At 35.0% G+C, this 19191-nt stretch overlaps 1 protein-coding gene across 2 annotated transcripts in view; it reads left to right on the top strand.

Moving 5' to 3' along the window:
• DYNC2H1 (dynein cytoplasmic 2 heavy chain 1) overlaps positions 1-19191 on the top strand; it is a 325256-nt gene that overhangs the window by 297422 nt on the left and 8643 nt on the right. For both annotated transcript variants that reach the window (XM_045817992.1, XM_045817993.1), the window contains 3 exons: positions 608-717; positions 1882-1963; positions 17848-17964. In XM_045817992.1, coding sequence (XP_045673948.1) covers positions 608-717; positions 1882-1963; positions 17848-17964 — 309 coding nt within the window. The remainder of the gene's footprint in view (positions 1-607; positions 718-1881; positions 1964-17847; positions 17965-19191) is intronic.

Here is a 19191-nt window from a genome sequence, read left to right on the forward strand (position 1 = left end):
ATCATTATGTATTATTTTTTTAAATGGTGTATAATTTGCTGTACCAAATGGCAGATAAGTAGAAAAGACTATTTAAAAACATCATTTAACAAAAAGTTATTTTTTTCTGGACATTGCCCTCCGCTGTAATACTTGCTTCACTAACTGGCAAACTCACTGTCAGATATAAAGCTGGAACCCTCATTCAGTTTGCATTGCCAAGACTTGGGGGCCCTGGGGACTCTGGAGTTAGACCCAGTTCCTCAATGTCTCCTAAGCATGCTTTGAGAGGAGAGTCACTATGAAAAGTGCCAGCCCAACTGAAACACCATATATTAGAGTAATTTTCACATTTTGTACTTTTCATTTTGAGTAGATTTTTACTAACAAAAAGTTATGCAAGGAAGCTTTTTTTTGTGTTGAATGGATATTATGTCAAAAACTATAACAGGTTTCACAATGTACAGTGGAAATCTTTGTTTTCTATAGGCAGCCTTTCAAAGCATTTAGAACAGCATAAGTTTCCAAATGAAAATGACTTCTGCATAATAATCCTTTAATAGAGTTTTTTATCTTTCAAATTTACAAAGTTTTAAAATGTATGTGTGTGTGCATTTTTCCCCTTTAGAGCTGGGTAGAGAAAGCAGAAATACAGACTCTTCTCTCTGATACACTTGACCTCTCAGAACTCTTTCACCCAGACACATTTCTCAATGCTCTCCGCCAAGAAACTGCAAGGTAATTAAAAAGAAATGCTTATTTATCTGTGAGGGTAATTATACTTCTCTTTATTCACTTCTGGTTATATCCCTTTAATTGTCAAGAAATAAATTATTGTTGAATCCAGATAGTTGTGTTATTTCCTAATACTTGACTTTTAATTATACAGTTTACTTTTAGTTTAAAAGGTATTGCTTTAATTATGATGTGTTTTTTATTAGAATTGAAAAAGGTAATATTTAACTTTTAAAACTTTGGCTATTTATTTATCTAGACCTTTCGTGAAAAGTATGGTAGGCTGAAGTCAAATAGAGCTAATTAAAGATAAATGAAATAAAGTTAAGTTTTGAATATAATTTTTCATATTATTCACATTTGAATTGCTCAAAAAGCTACATGTGGCTAGTGGCTATAATTTCAGACTACTTGAAAATGTTTTATCGTTGCAGAAAATTCTATTGGATGGTGGTAACCAGGCTTTTTCATAGGGAACAGTATGTGATGATTAAGTTATTTTTGTGACAAATTTGCATTATAATTTCATGTATAGTCTATAATTTTTAACAAAGATAGAATGGGAAAAAAAGAGACACTTCCAAAAATATACTGGATAAAATTTAGTTCAGTGATTTAGGGGGGTTTTAATTTATAATGCATGAGGATCATATTATAAATATTAATATTTTAGTTCAGCTAATAAATGTTTATTCCATACCCTTCAAATGTCTGAATTTGAGGATGATGGTCAAAATGGAGAATGTAAAATAAAGGCCCTACCCACAAGGAACATATACAACCTTGAAGAGGAGACTGACATAACATCAGTTAACTTAAAAAATGCAGTGAGAATTCTACCTTAAGAGATTTTTATTACTTGTACATTGTAAATGTTTTAATTTTAAATAAATTAGAATATATGTATCTTCTATTGCTTTTTTAATTTTTTTTTAATTTTATTTATTTATTTTTAGAGAGGGAAGGGAGGGAAAAAGAGAGAGAAAGAGAGAAACATTAATGTGCGGTTGCTGGGGGCCATGCAACCTAGGCATGTGCCCTGACGGGGAATTGAACCCGTGATGCCTGGTTTGCAGCCCTCACTCAATCCACTGAGCTACGCCAGCCAGGGCTTCTATTACTCTTTACATTGTCCTTCCTCTAACATTTGATGCTTTACTTTTGCAGGGCAATGGGCTGTTCTGTGGATAGCCTTAAATTTGTAGCCTCCTGGAAAGGTCGACTGCAAGAAGCAAAGCTGCAGATTAAGGTATTAGACTAATTCTAAATGTTTTTTTAAGTCTCAAAATTCCATTTTTACCAACTGTGATGAAAATATTATGTAATTCCAATCTCAAAATCTTCTATCTTTATAGTGTAAGATTCACAGAGATAGATTGTATTACACACGTGAGAAATCACATAAGTTAAGATTTAGCATGAGGACTTGTACAAAATACAACTTTTTCTAAGGCAAAAATAAGAACCTTAGAGATACAACATATTTGAAAATAATGGCAAAAGATGATACAAATCTCAAAGTTATGTTAGATTACCTTTTCTAAAATTCAATTCAATAAATATTTACTATAAATAAAGAATGTAGATGTAGAAATATAACATACAAAAATGGACTGGGAGATCCAGGAGATGGTGGTGGAGTAGATAGAAGTTACTGACCTCCTTCCAAGACTAAACTGGTATTAAAACTAAAATATAGAACAATCATGTGAATAACCAACTGAAGACTAGCTGAAAAGAAGTCTCATAACCAAGGATTTACCGAAGAATCCACATTAAGACTGGTTGGAAGAACGGAGACATAAAAAGGGCTGGCCCTGTTCTCATGTATGGCGGCTAAGATTCTGCAGGGATATTTCAGCTACAGAGGACTCCATGAGGAGCATGGGGCCTCAACCCCAAGCCAGGCTTCCCAGCCCAGAGCACCTGAGCCAGGAAGAGGTGTCCATATAACATCTGGCTATGAAAAACAGTGGGGATTCTGTCTACCAGGGAGAGATAGAAATCTGCTAGAAACCAAAGTGCTTTCTTAAAGGGCCAGTGTACAAAATCTCTTTCAGAGCTACTCATCCTGGGTTCCAAAAGAGGGAGGGTGGGGCAAACTAGAGTTGTGTGAAGAGAGACTGGGATTTGTGGCTCCAAGGAAGAGCTGAAGGGACAGCTGCCATACCAAGTCCCTCTCACACACTGCAGATACTGTATTTCACCTGGGGGAACCCAGTAACCCCACCCTCTGGACTCCCTGTAGTCTCATGTAATTCACACCTGGGCCAACATGTAGAGGTTCAGGCAGATCAGGGGGTGTCAGTGATGACTTGTGTAACTCTGAAGTGAAGGCCATTACCTTACCTTCTTGTGATCCTGGCCACCGCACCTCCCCCTCATAGGAGATCTATCAGCCCCACCCTCTTGACTCCTGGTGGCCTCACATTGTGGAGCTCAGGCTGTCCAGAAGTTCCTAGCAGAATCTGATACAGACTTTTTTGAGTGTCTCTAAGACAGGGACCAATTTATCCCTTGCAACCTGACCGTGTAGAGCCCTTCCTTCACAAGGTCCAATCTTGGTCTATTTGAACCAAACTCTGCAGGGCTCACCCTAATGACTCCTTGAGAACCTCCCCGTCCAACAAAGGTCTATGGGCACCCAGTGGGACTTTTGCTGGGTAGTTTCAGACCCAGTACTAGCACCAAATTTTAACCTGTATCAAATCTGCCTCTACCTGGTGACTCACTGAGAGCCTGCCTCATGCAACTTGACTATTGCCAGAGGTTCTATCAGTGCCTGAGCCTAACAGGCAGCTAGCAGGCAGAGTCAGGTGGAGGCATATCTTGGAATACCTTGTGCCTATTGCTTACATACCCGCAGGCTCAGTATTGGCTTGGTACTTGGTGCACAGCTTGAACCTTCTCATGCACACACAGGTCCAACAAAGGAAGCCACAAACTGTGGATCACTTTGTATCACCAAACAGGTTCCCTGGGACCAGTCTCAGGCAGCATCTGTTGTCGACCTGCACTAGAGTCCCTTGCAAAAGGTGCCAGAACAAACACACCAATTTGCCAGCTTTAGGCAACATAAGAACAGTACCCAAATACTTTCACAAGCGGCATATCCAAAGAAAGATCTCAGCAAGCACTAAGCCCTGCTGAACCAAATTCCACTCTTTTGGTCAGTACCTGCAAAGCAGTTTTTACACTGTGGTAAGAGTCAGTCTTCAGAGTCAGCCAACTTGAGGGTTGAACCCAGACAGGAATGAGCCAATAGCAATTAAGACTCAATTACTTCAGGGGGGCTAACATAACCCACACAAGGGACCTTCCTGGAACACCCAGCTCAGGTGATTAGGGAGATTGCACCACCTACTATATAAGGCCATTATACCAAGAATCAGAGGTGAAGCACATCTATCTAATACAAAGAAACAAATACAAAGCAGCAGCCAAAATGGGGAGACAAACAAACATGCCCCAAATGAAAAAACAGGTGAAGTCTGCATTAATAGAGCTAAATTAAATGGGGGCAATCAATTTATTAGACAGTAGATTTTTAAAAATGGTTATAATGATGCTCAGGGAGCTTAGAACTATAACAGCATGAAAAGACATAGAAACCTTACAAAAAGAACCAGTCAGAAATGAAGAATACCCAAGAAGAAATAAACAGTAAGTTACATAAAACAGAGGATCAAATCAGTGATTTAGAGAGAGGACAAGATAACAGAAAGCACCCATTCAGAGCAGCAAAAAGAAAAATTTTAAGAAAATAAAAACAGTTTAAGTGAGCTTTGGGACAACATGAAGAGTAACACCCCCCACAACACAGGGTTACCAGAAAGAGAAGAGAGAAGGCAAGGGATTGAGAATCTGTTTGAAGAAATAATTACTGAAAACTTCCTTAACATTCTAAAGGAAAATATGTCACACAAGTATGGGAAACCCAGACAGTGACAAACAAGATGAAACCAAAGGAAACTCACACCAAGATACATAATACTTAAAATGGCAAAGCAAAAAGACAAATAGAGAATTTTAAAAGCAGCAAAAAAAGACAGTTACCTAAGAGGGAGCTCCCATAAGTCTGTCAGCTGATTATTCAACAGAAGCATTTCAGGCCAGAAGGGATTGGCATGAAATATCTAAAGTTTTGAAAAGCAGGGATCTACAACCATGCCTACTTTACCCAGCAAGTCTACCATTTAAAATTGAAGGAAGAATAAAGAGCTTCTCAGACAATAAAAAGCTAAAGCAGTTCATTACCACCAAACAGTTAAAGAACTTTGTTTGAAGAACTGTTTTCCCCAATTAAAAGAACTGTTAAAGGGTCATCCTTAAGGGGAAAAAAATGCAGAAGAACATAATTTAAAAAATAAAATAATAGCAATAACTATATGTCTACCAATAATCACTTTAAATGTAAATGGCTTAAAGACTTCAATAAAAAGACATAGGGTATCCCTGGTTGGTGTGGCTCAGTGGATTGAGTGCTGGCCTCTGAACCAGAGGGTTGCTGGTTCGATTCCCAGTCAGGGCATGTGCCTGGTTCTCCAGTGGGGAACATGCAAGAGTCAACCGCTCATTGATGTATCTCTCCTTCTCTTAAAAAAAAAAAAAAAAGACGGGATAGCTGAATGGAAAAAAAACAGCATGATCTATATACATGCTGCTTACAAAAGACCAACACCGGAATGAATGACACAAGCAGACTAAACATAAAGACACATAAAAGATATTTTATGCAAATAGAAATGAAAAAAACTGCGGTAGCAACATTTATATCAGACAACATGGACTGTAAAACAAAAGCTATAATAAGAAACAAAGAAGGACACTACATAAATGATAAAAGGATCCATCCAACAAGAGGATAGAACCTTAGTAAACATTCATGTACCCATTGTAGGAGCACCTAAATATTTAAAGCAAATCTTGATGGACATAAAGGGAGAGATCAAAAACAGTCATAGCAGAGGTTTCAGTACCCCAATGACATCAAAGAATGGATAGCCCAGACAGAAAACGTGCAAGGAAACAGAGACCTGAAATAACATAGTACAATAGGTGGATTTACTTGATATCTTTGGAAAATTACATCACAAAAAAGCAAAATAAACATTCCTTCCAAGTGCACATGGAACATTTTCTAGGGTAGATCATATATAGCACACAAAAGAAGTCTCAAGAAAGTTAAGAAGATTGAAATCACACCAAGCATCATCTCTGACCATAATGGTATTAAAATAGAAATCAAGCAAAAGAAAAATAGAAAACACACCAACACATGGAGATTAAATAACATGTGACTAAACAATGTGTTAACAGTGAGATCAAGGAAGAAATGAAAAGATACCTTCACACAAATGAGAAAAAGAACACAAAAATCCATAATTTATGGGATATAGCAAAAGCACCCCTAAGAGGGAAATTCATAGCATTACAGACCTTCCTCAAAAAAAAAAAAAATCTCAAACAATCTAATTTACATGTAAAATAACTTGAAAAAGAACAACAATAAAATCCCAAGTAAGTAGAAAAAAGGAAATCATAAAGGTCAAAACAGAATGAAACAGAGTCTTAAAATGAATAGAAAAGATTGATAAAACCAAGAGCTAGTTCTTTGGAAATATGAATAAAATTAACAGACCTTTACCCATATCCATCAAGAAAAAAGAGAGAGACCCAAATAAATAAAATCAGAAATGAAAGAGGAGAAATAACAGCTGACACCAAAGAAGTTCAAAGGGTTATAAGAAAATATTACAAATCACTACATGACAAGAAATTGAATAATTTGGAAGAAATGGATAAATGTCTAGAAACATAGAATCTTACAAAACTGAATCAGGAAGAATTTAAAAATCTGATTAGATTGATTACAACTAATGAAATAGAAGCATTAATTTAAAAACTGCCCACAAACAAAGGTCATGGCCTGGATGGTTTAACAGGTGAATATTACTAAACATTCTCTGAAAAACGGAGAATTCTCTGATAAATATATCCTTGTCAAACTATTCCAAAATTCAAGAAGAGGGAAGACTTACAAGCACATTTTACCAGGCCAGCGTTATCTTAATTCCAAAACCAGATAAGGACACTATGAAGACAGAAAATTATAGGCCAATATCTCTGATGAACATAGATGCTAACATTTTCAGCCAAATATTAGCAAACCATATCCAGCAATAGACTAAAAAACATTATACACCATGATCAGGTGGGATGTATTCCAGGGATGCAAAGTAGATACAGTATCTGCAGATCAATAAATGTGACATACTACATAAACAACATGAATGATAAAAACCATATTAATAGATGGAGAAGTGAAGAAAATGATCCCATTTACAGTTCCATAAAAAAAATACCTAGGAATAAGTGTATCCAAGGTTGTAAAAGACATGTACTCAGAAAAATTATGACTGAAGAAAAAACTTGAAGAAGATACAAATAATTGGAAGCATATACTATTCTCATGGATAGGAAGAATTAACATCATTAAAATGTCCTTGCTACCCAAAGAAATCTGTATATTCAATACAGTCTCTATCAAGATACCAATGACATGTTTCATAAAACCGGAACAAATATTCCAAAAGTTTATATGTAACCATAAAAGACCCTAATAGACACAGCAATCTTGAGAAAGAAAAAAAAAAGTTGGATGAATCACGCTACCTGATATCAGACTATCTTACAAGGCCACAGTAATCAAAATATTATGGTGTTCTCATAAAAACAGACATACAGATCAGTGGAACAGAATAGAGAGCCCCAAAATAAACCTATGTCTTTATGGTCAATTAATATTTGACGTAGGGGCCAAGAACATAATACAATAGGGCAAAGACAGTTTGTTTTATAAATGGTGCTGGGAAAATTGGACAGATAACTACTCCACCCTCTTACATAATTCACAACAATAAACTTAAAATGTGTTAAAGACTTAAATGTAAGGCTCAAAATCATAACAATTCTAGAAAATAACATAGGAAGTAAAATGTCTGACATTACTAATAGCAGTATTTTTTGTGATGTTATCTCAGGCAAGGGAAACAAAAAACATAAACAAATGGGACTACATCAAACTAAAAAGTTTTTGCACATCAAGGAAACCATCAACAAAATGAAAAGGCAACCTCCTGAATTGGAGAACATATGCATCAGTGATATATTTGATATGGGGTTAATATCCAAAATGTATAAAGAACTGATGTAACTCAACACCAAAAAAAAATCCAATTTTAAAAAGGATGAATGATCTGAATAGACACTTCTCCAAACAGGACATACAGATAGCCCACATAGATAGATGAAAAGATGCTCAATGTCACTAATCATCAGAAAAATGCAATAAAATCACAATGAGATAGCAACAAATGCCTGTCAGAATGGCCGTCAGTAAATCAACCAACAAGTGTTGGCAAAGACGTGGAGAAAATGAGACCCTCACATACTGTTGGTGGGAATGCAGATTGGTGCAGCCATTGTGGAAAACAGTATGGAGTTTCCTCAAAAAGAAAAATTAAATATAGAACTGCCATATGACCCAGCAATTCCACTTCTGCGAACATATTCAAATAAACCTGAAACACTAATTCGAAACATTATATGCTCATCAGTAGATATGTGGATGAAGAAACTCTGATATATTTACACAATGGATTATTACTCAGCTGTAAAAAAAGAAGGGAATCTTACTTTTTTCGACAGCATGGATGGACCTGAAGAGTGAAATGAGCCACTCAGAGATAAATACCACACGATTGCACTTACCTGTGGAATTTAGTGAAGAAAATAAACAAACAAAATAGAAACAGGCTCATAGATAAAGAAAACAGACTGCCAGCTGTCAGGAAAAAAAAAGGAGTTTGGGGCCTGGATGAAAAAGATGAAAGGATTCAGTAGAAACAGAATAACTCATAGAAACAGACAACAGCATAGTGATTACCAGAGGAGGAGCGGGGAGGGGATCCGGAAGAGGGTAAAGGGGTCATCCTGACAGTAAGTGATGACTTTGAGTGGTGAACATACATCCAGTGTACAGATGATGTATTATAGAATTGTACACTTGAAATCTATATAAGTTTTTAACCACGGTTACTCCTATAACATCAACAAAATTTAAAAAATAGACCAAATCTTGTCCTTGAAGTATGTGTAGTTTTGTGAATATATTGATTTGCTGTTAAGATCAAGCCATCTGTGTTAAAAAAAAAGATCATCTTTTGCAGTATAGATTTTCCTAGCTAACTTTCTTGTTAAAAATTCATTGGTTTTAAATAGATAATAACAGATGATCATTCAAATGTTAATAACAAAGCTAATTAAAAGATTGTGTAATGGAAATTCCCAAATAACTCCAGCCTTCTTTCACATCAGTAGCATTCTCTGTGCTTCTTCTTTCCTATTCCCACACATAGCAATGTCCTCATATCGTCTTTTCCCACTGCTCATGTGTTGCATGCTGTAGTACGATTATCTCTGCACATTCATATTGGTCTGTCTTATGAGACTCTGATGTTATTAAAGACAAAGACTGCCTGATCTATCTTCAGATCCCCAGTATCTAGTCCTGTGCGATTGTATATAATTAAATTTTTTAATAAATATAAGACAGTAGTTCTTTAATTTAATCTAAGGGAACAAGCTTTTCGGAAATTCTGTTTATATAGTTCTAATTCCCAGTTGAACATTTTGTTTTCATATCACTACTACTATTTAACATACCATATAATATATTGTGTTTATTGTTTGTTGTCTATCTTACTTCACTAGAATATAAGTCCCATGAGAGTAGGGTTCCCCCCCCCATTTTGTTGTATGGCAGATGTCTCAAACAATAGCACTCACTTAAACCCTTATTGAATTGTTACTTGAGGGCATATAGTAAATAGATGAGGCACTATAGTAGGTTTTATTAGCAACAACTACAATGGAATAGTATGCCAGAATTAGCCATTAATAATAAGCTAGATCTGTCTTTTTTTAGCTGTGTATATTGCTACAAAATTTTCCCTGGAAACTAAAAGACTTAGAAAAGTTCTCTTTCATCCCATTGCATTTTATTTTAAACTGAGCTTCTAGCACATACAGTGAGCTACCTTAGCTATTACTGGTCGTTATACACTGTTGCCCAGATGTTCAGTAGAGGAAGAGCACGCACGACATGTAATCCAGGAACCACATATTTTACCCAATTTATCGTCTCTGGTAGCTCTGGACAAGTATAGTATGCAATATTATTATTCAGATATGGTGGTATAAAAAGCATGGGAAACTAGATTTATTCTGTGTCAAAGTTGTTAATACTTCCAGAACTGTGATACCCCTATTCTTACAAATTGAGGATAAAATCATCTACAACAAGAATATCTTAAGCTTATATGTTGTTTTGTATATGGTTGAAAAAAGAAAAAGGCTGACAGTAAAACAAGATTCTAATTTTAGTGCTTAAAAAGAGAGCCATGTGACTTTTTAAAGCAATTAATGGAGCAGTCTGAGCTTCTGTTATCTCATTTATCAATGGGTGTGAATAACTTCCTTGACATACTTATTACAAGGATCTCTGAAAATGTGTGCATGTGCAATTTTTATTATTTCTCAATGCAATTAGGATTATGTTTTATTAGGCAGTATTTTTAATTAGAAACAAAGGTGTTTTTCATAAAAAATTCTATATTTTTATTTAGTAAAGCAGAATTCTTACATTTTTTTCATTTAGCACTCACAAGATATTTTATTGTTAAAAACTAAAACACTCACTGGTATATAAATATATTTATATTTAAGAACATTGTAAGTTGAATGTACCTACAACTTGAGGTAAGAAAGGCCACCCCTGCATGTGAGGTGTAAGGGAGTCCCACAGGCTTTTTCATCTCTTGGCTCCTTATTTATGTCAGCTATTAAAGCATGTTTTCTAACTTTCTCACCTATAGTTTCCAGCAATATTTGTCAGATTAGAAGTCTTTGTTAGCTTCTTTATTTTTGCACTTGGTAAACCCAGTAAGTTAAATAATCCACTTAGGTTCTTATTAATCATAATTTTAACAAAATCATTATTTCAATGGGAGGACTTTGGATTTGAATTATATTTGAAATCTGTCACTCTACAATTTAATCAGTTTTGAATTTTTTAATATCTACCATGCAAGATTGAATTAAATCAGTAGAATGTTTGAGGAAGGCTATAGTTCCTCAATCAATCAGTATCTCAAACCCTCCAGATCCACTTAAGAAAATATGTAGATAGATAGATAATTTGTTAAACAGAAGTTTTAAAACTTAGTACTGGAAAATGCATAAATCAAGCTCCTGTTCAGCTTGCACGTTAGGTCTTGCCCTCAGCTGAGACAGACAGGATTGCCCTGGCAAGTCTGGGGAGCTCTCAGCTACCGGCTATCCTACCGATAACACCACACACAAAAGACAAAATGACTCTTCTGCCTTGGTAAGTCAGGCCCATTCTTCCTGCATCCTAAACATGATTCCCTAGTGTACCTAGAAGAGGCTGCTTCTTTGGAACACGGTAGAGTCATAGAGCCACTGTGCTTGCCAGGTGACCTCCGTTGCTTCATGTCAGGCTAGAAACTGCCCTTGTACAAAGTCATTATATTACTGTTCATATTTCAGTTCCCTTCCTCACAGAGTTTATTAGGACACATGTTAAAGGAGTGAAGAAACTAGACACTTAGACTTTTGAAGTTTTGTAAGTAAAATGTGCCCATCAGAAGTGGGAGTTACGAGGTTTAGATAACATCCTCCGTGAATGAGTGTCAGCTGTCAGTTGTAGTTGTCAGCCCATCAGTGGAAAAACTTCCAAAACATAAATAAATGAATGAAATAAATATAGACACAAAAACAGAACGAAACAATAAATTCTTAAATTATTGAGATTAAGGCATGGAATGAAAGCATAAGAAATTAAGCAGATCAAGTACTGGCAGTTCTGTGGCATGATGTAAATTCTTGTACATGGTAAGTGAGCATATAGATTGATAGAATTACTTTTGGGAATAATTTGCCAGTATCATTGAAAATGAGAGTATAATTCAATCTAGCAATTTCATTTCTATCCAGAGAAGTCCATGCAGAGGTGTATAAGAAGACACTTAATCTTTATTTTAGCGTTTTCATAGTAAACAATGACATGAACTAAGTGTTCAATAGTAGAAGAAAGGATAAATAATGTGTTGTATGTCAATACAGCAAAATATTTTGCAACTGTTAAAAATGAAAGAATAAAATGAAGGCCCCTAGATCAATGAAGAAAGAAAAGAGTAGGTAACAAAATAGTATAATAAAGTATGCTACCCTTTATACACAATTTGGAAATAAGAAAAACAATACTGTTTATTGTTTATGTCCAGAAAAAGTCCAACCATTGTTAATATAACAAGAACAGTTTGCATAACAACAATGGGCAGCCAAGGAAAGGGAACTGGAATACTCATGCATGAACAATGACGACTTCACTGAACTAGTCAGTGGGGGTGGTAGATGCCATTGAGTGAGCATGTGTTCTGTGTGGCCAACACATTCAAAATGACTGAGCAAGTAGAACATTAAATCTGTGTCAAATGGTGCATTAAGCTTGAACATTCCTCTATGGAAACTATTCAGATGATTCAGAAGGCTGCAGCTATGGGCAGCTGGTGATTGGCAGCTTCGTCGTGACACTGCCCCTGTGTGTGCATCACATCTGGTGCAGAGTTTTTTGGTGAATCTTTAAATTACTCAGGTGACTCAGCCCCGCTACAGCCCAGATTTGGTGCCCTAGAACTTCTGGCTTTACCCAAAACTAGAATCACCTTTGAAAGTGAAGGGATTTCAGACCCTCAGTGATATTCAGGAAAATACAGCAGGGCAGCTGATAGCAATTGGGAGAACTGTGTGAGATCCCCAAGTACCTACTTTGAAGAGGAGTGAGGTCTCATTGTCCTATGTACAATGTTTTTTGTGTCATCTTCAACAAATATTTCTATTTTTCATATTGCATGGCTGGATACTTTCCAGACAGACCTCATAAACAATCATGTAAAACCAAATTTAGTATAATGACATTTAGTATAAGGTGAGAACAGAAGAGAAACAGGAAAAGCAAGGTATATCCAGAGGATTTCAGCTATATCTGTTATGGTTTATTTGCTTAGAAATATGGAACAAACATGGCTGTATGTGAAAGTCCAATGAAAACGAGTGGTAAGAACATATAGGTTAAAATGTATTTTTATGATTTTATGTGTGTTTGAAATATTTTTTAAATTTAAAAGGGGGGTTCTGGCAAATAAAACTATATAATAACTTATCAGAATAAAACTGAGTATAACATGAAGACTGAGTGAAAACTGAGTATTAAATTCAAGTTAAAACCTGAAGTATGCAAGAAATTCCCCACTTTGTTCATAGCAGCACTATTTACAATAGCCAAGTGGTGGAAACAACCTAAGTGTCCATCAGTGGATGAAAGGATTAAAGAACTGTGGTACACTTAGCAATTTTGAGAAAGAAGAACAAAGTAGATGGGATCACAATACCTGATATCAAACTATATTACAAGGCCACTGTAATCAAAATAGTCTGGTACTGGCGTAAGAACAGACACATAGATCAATGGAACAGAATAGGAGCCCAGAAATAAACCAGTGTCAGTACAGTCAGTTAATATTTGACAAAGGGGGAAGGAACATAAAATGGAGTAAAAATAGCCTCTTCAATAAATGGTGTTGAGAGATCTGGACAAGCACATGCAAAAAAATGAAACTGGACCACCAACTTATACCATATATCAAAATAAACTTAAGATTGATAAAAGACAGGTTGTGACACCATGAAAGTCCTAGAGGAAAACATAGGCAGAAAAGTTTCAGATATCCCACTTAACAATATTTTCAATACATCCTCTAGGGCAAGGAACATTAAGGAAAGAATAAACTAATGGAACCACATCAAAATAAAAAGCAGCTGACTGGCTAAAGAAAACATCAGCCAAATGAAAAGGAAACCAACCATATGGGAAAACATGTTTGCCATTGATACCTTGGACAGGGGTTTGGTCTCCAAAATATATAAAAAACTCACATGACTTTACACCAGAAAGAGAAGCAATCCATCTTAAAAATGGACAAAGGACCTGAATAGACACTTTTCCAAGGAAGTCATACAGAGGGCCCATAGACACATAAAAAAATGCTCAACATCACTAGCCATTAGAGAGGTGCAAATTAAAACTACATTGAGGTACCACTTCATACCAGTCAGTATGGCCATCATTAATAAATTAACAAACAACAAGTGCTGGTGAGGTTGTAGAGAAGGGAACCCTAGTGCACTGTTGACAGAATGTAGACTGGTGCAGCCACTATGGAAAACAGTATGGAATTTTCTCGAAAAACTAAAGATGGAATTGCCTTTTGATCCAATGATCCCACTGCTGGGACTATACCCTAAGAATCCTGAATCACTAATTCAAAAGAACCTATGCACCCCAATGTCTATAGCAGCATTATTTATAATAGCCAAGTGCTGGAAACAGCCTAAGTGCCCATCAGTAAATGAGTGGATCAAAAGACTGGTACATTTACACAATGGAATACTATGCAGCAGAAAAAAGAAGGAATCCCTATCCTTCGCGACAGCATGAATGAAACTCTTGACTATTATGCTAAGTGAAATAAGCTAGTTGATGAAAGACAAATACCATATGATCTCACTTATAAGTGGAATCTAATGATCAAAATAAACTAATGAGCAAAACAGGACCAGAGACATGGAAATGGGGAACAGACTAACAGCTGCCAGAGGAAAGAGGGGAGGGAAGATGGTGGAAAGACGAGGGAGGGACTAGTCAAAGAACATGTCTGAGTGATCCATGGACATAGATAATGGTGTGGGGATGGACTGTGGGGAGGGGGGTGTTGGACAGAGGAGGGCAAAGGGGAAAAATTGGGGCAACTGTAATAGAATAAACAAGAATTAAAAATAAATTTTAAAAATTCAACATCGTATATGAAATAAATGAGTAGCTTTGTGTTTTTAATGAACACAGTTATTACTATTACTATTGCTAACCCTTTTTGAGGTGAGAAATTGAAAGTTGGATAAGGTGTTATAAATATTTCTTTCAAAGTTGATTGAGTCATGGCAATTAGTTATTTGGAATATACTTATGCAGTTATGGTCAGCCTGACCTCCACCATCTCTTTAAATGTTGTTTTGAAACTATAAACAAAACCAGAATTTCTTGTAAATATTCAGATATTTTAATCAGAGGTTCACTTGTGACTAACATTATTTGAGTACAGATTTTTTCTTTTTGGCTTAATGATTTTACTGTTTATATTCTGCTAAATTGAAAGCTGTGCATTTATAAGCAAAATAAGAGTAATTAGAAGAAATTATATTATGACAAGTGATGGGCATTTAGATGCCTTTCATTTAATTATTTGCATTTGACTCAAATAGTACATTTGTACAGATGTCAAGAGGTAGCCTGAATAATGTGGTTCTTTTAATATAATGTAAACAAATGAGCTGTCATTTCAATAAATATTTCTTTGCATCCAAGGGATATGTGTCGTGCACAATAAGGTATTAATGACTAACACAGACTTTTAAAAAATTTAGTAAAAAGTATGAAGTGTATCCCATAAGTATATACATAAGTATAAGTAGCATTTTTAAATGGTTTGTCATTTGATGGGGGTGAAAAAGAGAGTGGAAGTACATCACTGATAAAATTAGAAAGCATGCTCTTCTATCTCACCTAGTTCTTTGATGTATAAATATAGTGATAGAGTAGACTCAGTGATCCAGAATAATGTTAGAAAATATTTTGCACATTAAATATGATAGGCAAAAGTTTTTTGACTGAAATTATTCAAGTAATTTCTATTCAGTCTTTTATTTTGCCTCACTTGAATGGATACACTATATAAAATAATGCTAAATGTCTAGTAATTAGGAGATGGATTAGATTAATGAACAATAATAGCTAATACTTATGAGCATTTACTCTGTATCAGGCAATTTTCCAATTATTTTTAGAAAGGATTTCTTATTTCTCACTCCTGCTTTCTTCTGTGTGGAGAGAGAGTTACTAATGTGAATACTGGTAGACTCCTCTACCTTCTACCTCACTCCTCCCTTCCCAGGAGAGAAGTCACTGTATCTGATTATGAGTTTGAGTCAGGAACCCAGGGCTGAATACCACACCTTCCTTATGCTTTTGTCTTGGGTATACACATTCTGCTCTGCTCCTTCAGGGGAGTCTCTGCACTTAGTACAGTTGACTCCTTAGCTTAGTCTTGTTGTAACTAGAAGTTAAGCCTGCCAAATTCTTGAATTTAGTATTAGAAAGCTCATTTGCCTGGAGACCGGCTGTATCCTCCAAACCATTTTTTTTTCAGTGTTGAAGGTGATATGTAGGGGCCTGTCTGCTTTTACTCCTTCTAATGCAGAACTCCAGTTTACCATTTGTTGTTCCCACTCCGATTCCTGACTTATTACCATTTTAGTATATAAACATCAATAGAGTATGGCTTTTTGTCCTCCTTATGTTTTCACTTTATTTTCAGGAACAAGAATGTCTTTCTTTAAATTCTACAAATTACATTTAAAAATAGGGTAGTAATAGAGGATATAGAGAGAAAAGGACAGATTTAGAAAATATTTATTTGAAGTGGCACGGCATAGTAGTTGATGGCCATGGGGAAAGTTTGGGAGAAGGAACCAAGAATGTTTCCCAGGTGGTCTGATTAAGCAACTACATGGTCAATAGTGCTGGTGACTGAAACAAGGCTCCAAGAATAGCATTCCTCACCCTTCCCACTTGCAAGTTAGAAGAGGAAAATGATGAGTTTATATCTCAGTATCTATGCATCATACATTGTCAAGTTGTGGCCCTATCAGTAGGAACTACTTTTATAGATTATGCAAAATAATTGAGCTTAAAACTTAATGACATTTCTAGAAGAGGCCTTAGAAGAACTGTCTTACCTAGAGATTTTCTAGCACTGAAATTAGTAGGCTTTCTCTAAATTTTAATTTACATTTTTTGAAGGCCAAAATACTTCAGCAGCTATTGAAGTGGTGTGTATATCATCATATCAGTGGTACAGAGAAAGAATATTGAATTTAGGGTTTAAACAATTATACTTTTATCTCACCTCTTTCACAAAAAACAATTGTTTATCTTGTCCATGTAGAGCAATCCGACTGTAAAATTTGCTATTCAGAATTGTTTGTCAAGGCATATTCTCCCCTAGTACCTCCTTGTACCTAAACCATTCCCAAACTTATAGTACAGCTAAAAATGATTGTAATTCTTCCAACAAAAAGTGTTACCTTGACTCTAAACTGTATGGTACTTTCATTTATCATGTTAAAATTTAGGCACTATGTAATAATATATATTTGTTTATATTTTCTATGAAGTTTAAATTATGAGATCATAGATGTGTTTCTGAATGTGAGATACTGACTATACATTTGTTGCCTTTAGATAAACTTAGGGTAGATTAACACTGCAGAAACTGAAAGCACATAGAACACTCTTAAAAAGAAATATGAAACAAAATCACAAAAATAAGTATATATTTATTTTCATAATTTCTTAAATTTATATTAAGGTTAATTTAGAGAAAAGGATTAATGCTTTTTTCTTTTTAATTCTTCTTTCAGCTCTGTATCTTATGTCAAGAATTTTTTGCATTAAATTATGTGAATTTTTTTCTGTTCCTTAAAAAATGATGTTAAAATTTCAATCAGAGAACACATGTTCTTGATTTGTAGTTATGCTTTGCTTTCCCCCTCCTGGAGAAAGAATGACATTTTTGGCCTTTACCATTATATTTTTGTTGATATAATGCTAGGGCACCTGCAGCTATATAAATGATGGCACTTGTATTTTTTTCCTAAAATGTTTGCTGACAGTGAGAATTCAGTCTAGAGGGAGTTCACGGTACCCAATGGTCCAGGTCTTCACCTTCTTTATTCTCAGATAAAATACTATAATTTTTGTTTTATATCATTTGGAATACATAGTCACAGTGTTACCTTTAGGGTATAATACAGTAACTCCTGATGTTTCAGACTTTAATATGGAGTTTAATGGTTTATGTGTTTCCATGATAGGTTAGTGGCTTATTACTGGAAGGATGCAGTTTTGATGGAAATCGACTTTCTGAAAATCAGCATGATTCTCCTAGTGTATCATCAGTTCTCCCTTGTTTTATGGGCTGGATTTCACAGGTAATACACTTTTAATTGGTAAAAGTTTTAACTAATCAATTCATTCTTAGATTTTTATCTTTTTAATAAGATATAGTTACCCTATGCATTTTTACTTTCTAATCTCACCTGCATTTGAATAAGTTGACAGTCAAAATATTGTGTCCTTTATAATTTTTAAGATGTATGGGACATTTTAAAATCTTTAATTTGTAATGGAAAGAATAGCATTATAATTTTTAATTTCTAATTAATATGTAGCCTTTAATGACAATGTGAACTATCATGCTTATATTCCTGTTATTTTCAGCACTGTGCTAAATGCTTTACAAACTTGACCTCGTATACTCTTCAGAGCAGCCCTGCAAGATGTAAGTTATTATTCCCATTTTCAAGTGAGGAAATGCATGGTCACACATATTAGATGACATCTCCATAGTTAGACATGCAGAAATTGACAGTTTCGAGGTGGTAATGCACACCTGGTTTTCTATCACACCCTGTCACTATGCTGCTGATAGGCAGATGAAGAAAAGTCTTGACATAGACTTGTTTGATTAATTTTTCCCCTTTTAAAATCTTCAATTATTAAAATTTTCAATAATAGGACTTGGGAGATATTTATTTTTAAAATAGAACATAATTATAGATGAAGCACATAGCTTTTACTTAATATAATTTTAAAATATAAGTGTGAATATGTGAAAAAACTTTACAGTTCTGGTTCTGTATCTAAGGACTAACAAAAGCATTTCATAGTCTGCTTTTACTAGAAGAAAATGAGTTTTCTCACTGGGAAATAACACCTTGAATTTTCCAATTATACTACTTTGAATTGTCTTCTGATTGTAATTCTCTTTATAAAATAAAAATCAAAGTATCAGAATAATTTTAAAAACACAACTAATAAAACCATCAATAATCAGAAGTCGTTACTCAGAGAGCTATACTCTGACCAAAAGGAGCGTACATACCTGTGAAGTCCCTTATTTCCCCCCATTGGCTTCATTGTCTCTAATATTAGAATGACATATCAGATAGGGGACAAGTTGGAATAATCTTTATTTTTATTTCAATCTGGCTATTATTTTACATAAGAAATTTCTTTCAAAAGGCTGGTAAATTAGAGATTACAAACATTAGGTATGTGAACCAAATTGCAAGTTATATACAAGAGTTAAGGTTGGAATTTGCCAGTGGTTGTAGGTTATATATGATAACAGAGGAACTTAAGTGAATCTAAATTAT

The sequence above is a fragment of the Phyllostomus hastatus genome, unplaced genomic scaffold (assembly GCF_019186645.2).
Source record: "Phyllostomus hastatus isolate PE091 unplaced genomic scaffold, TTU_PhHast_1.1 phas_scaffold_317, whole genome shotgun sequence".
NCBI classification, from domain to species: domain Eukaryota; kingdom Metazoa; phylum Chordata; class Mammalia; order Chiroptera; family Phyllostomidae; genus Phyllostomus; species Phyllostomus hastatus.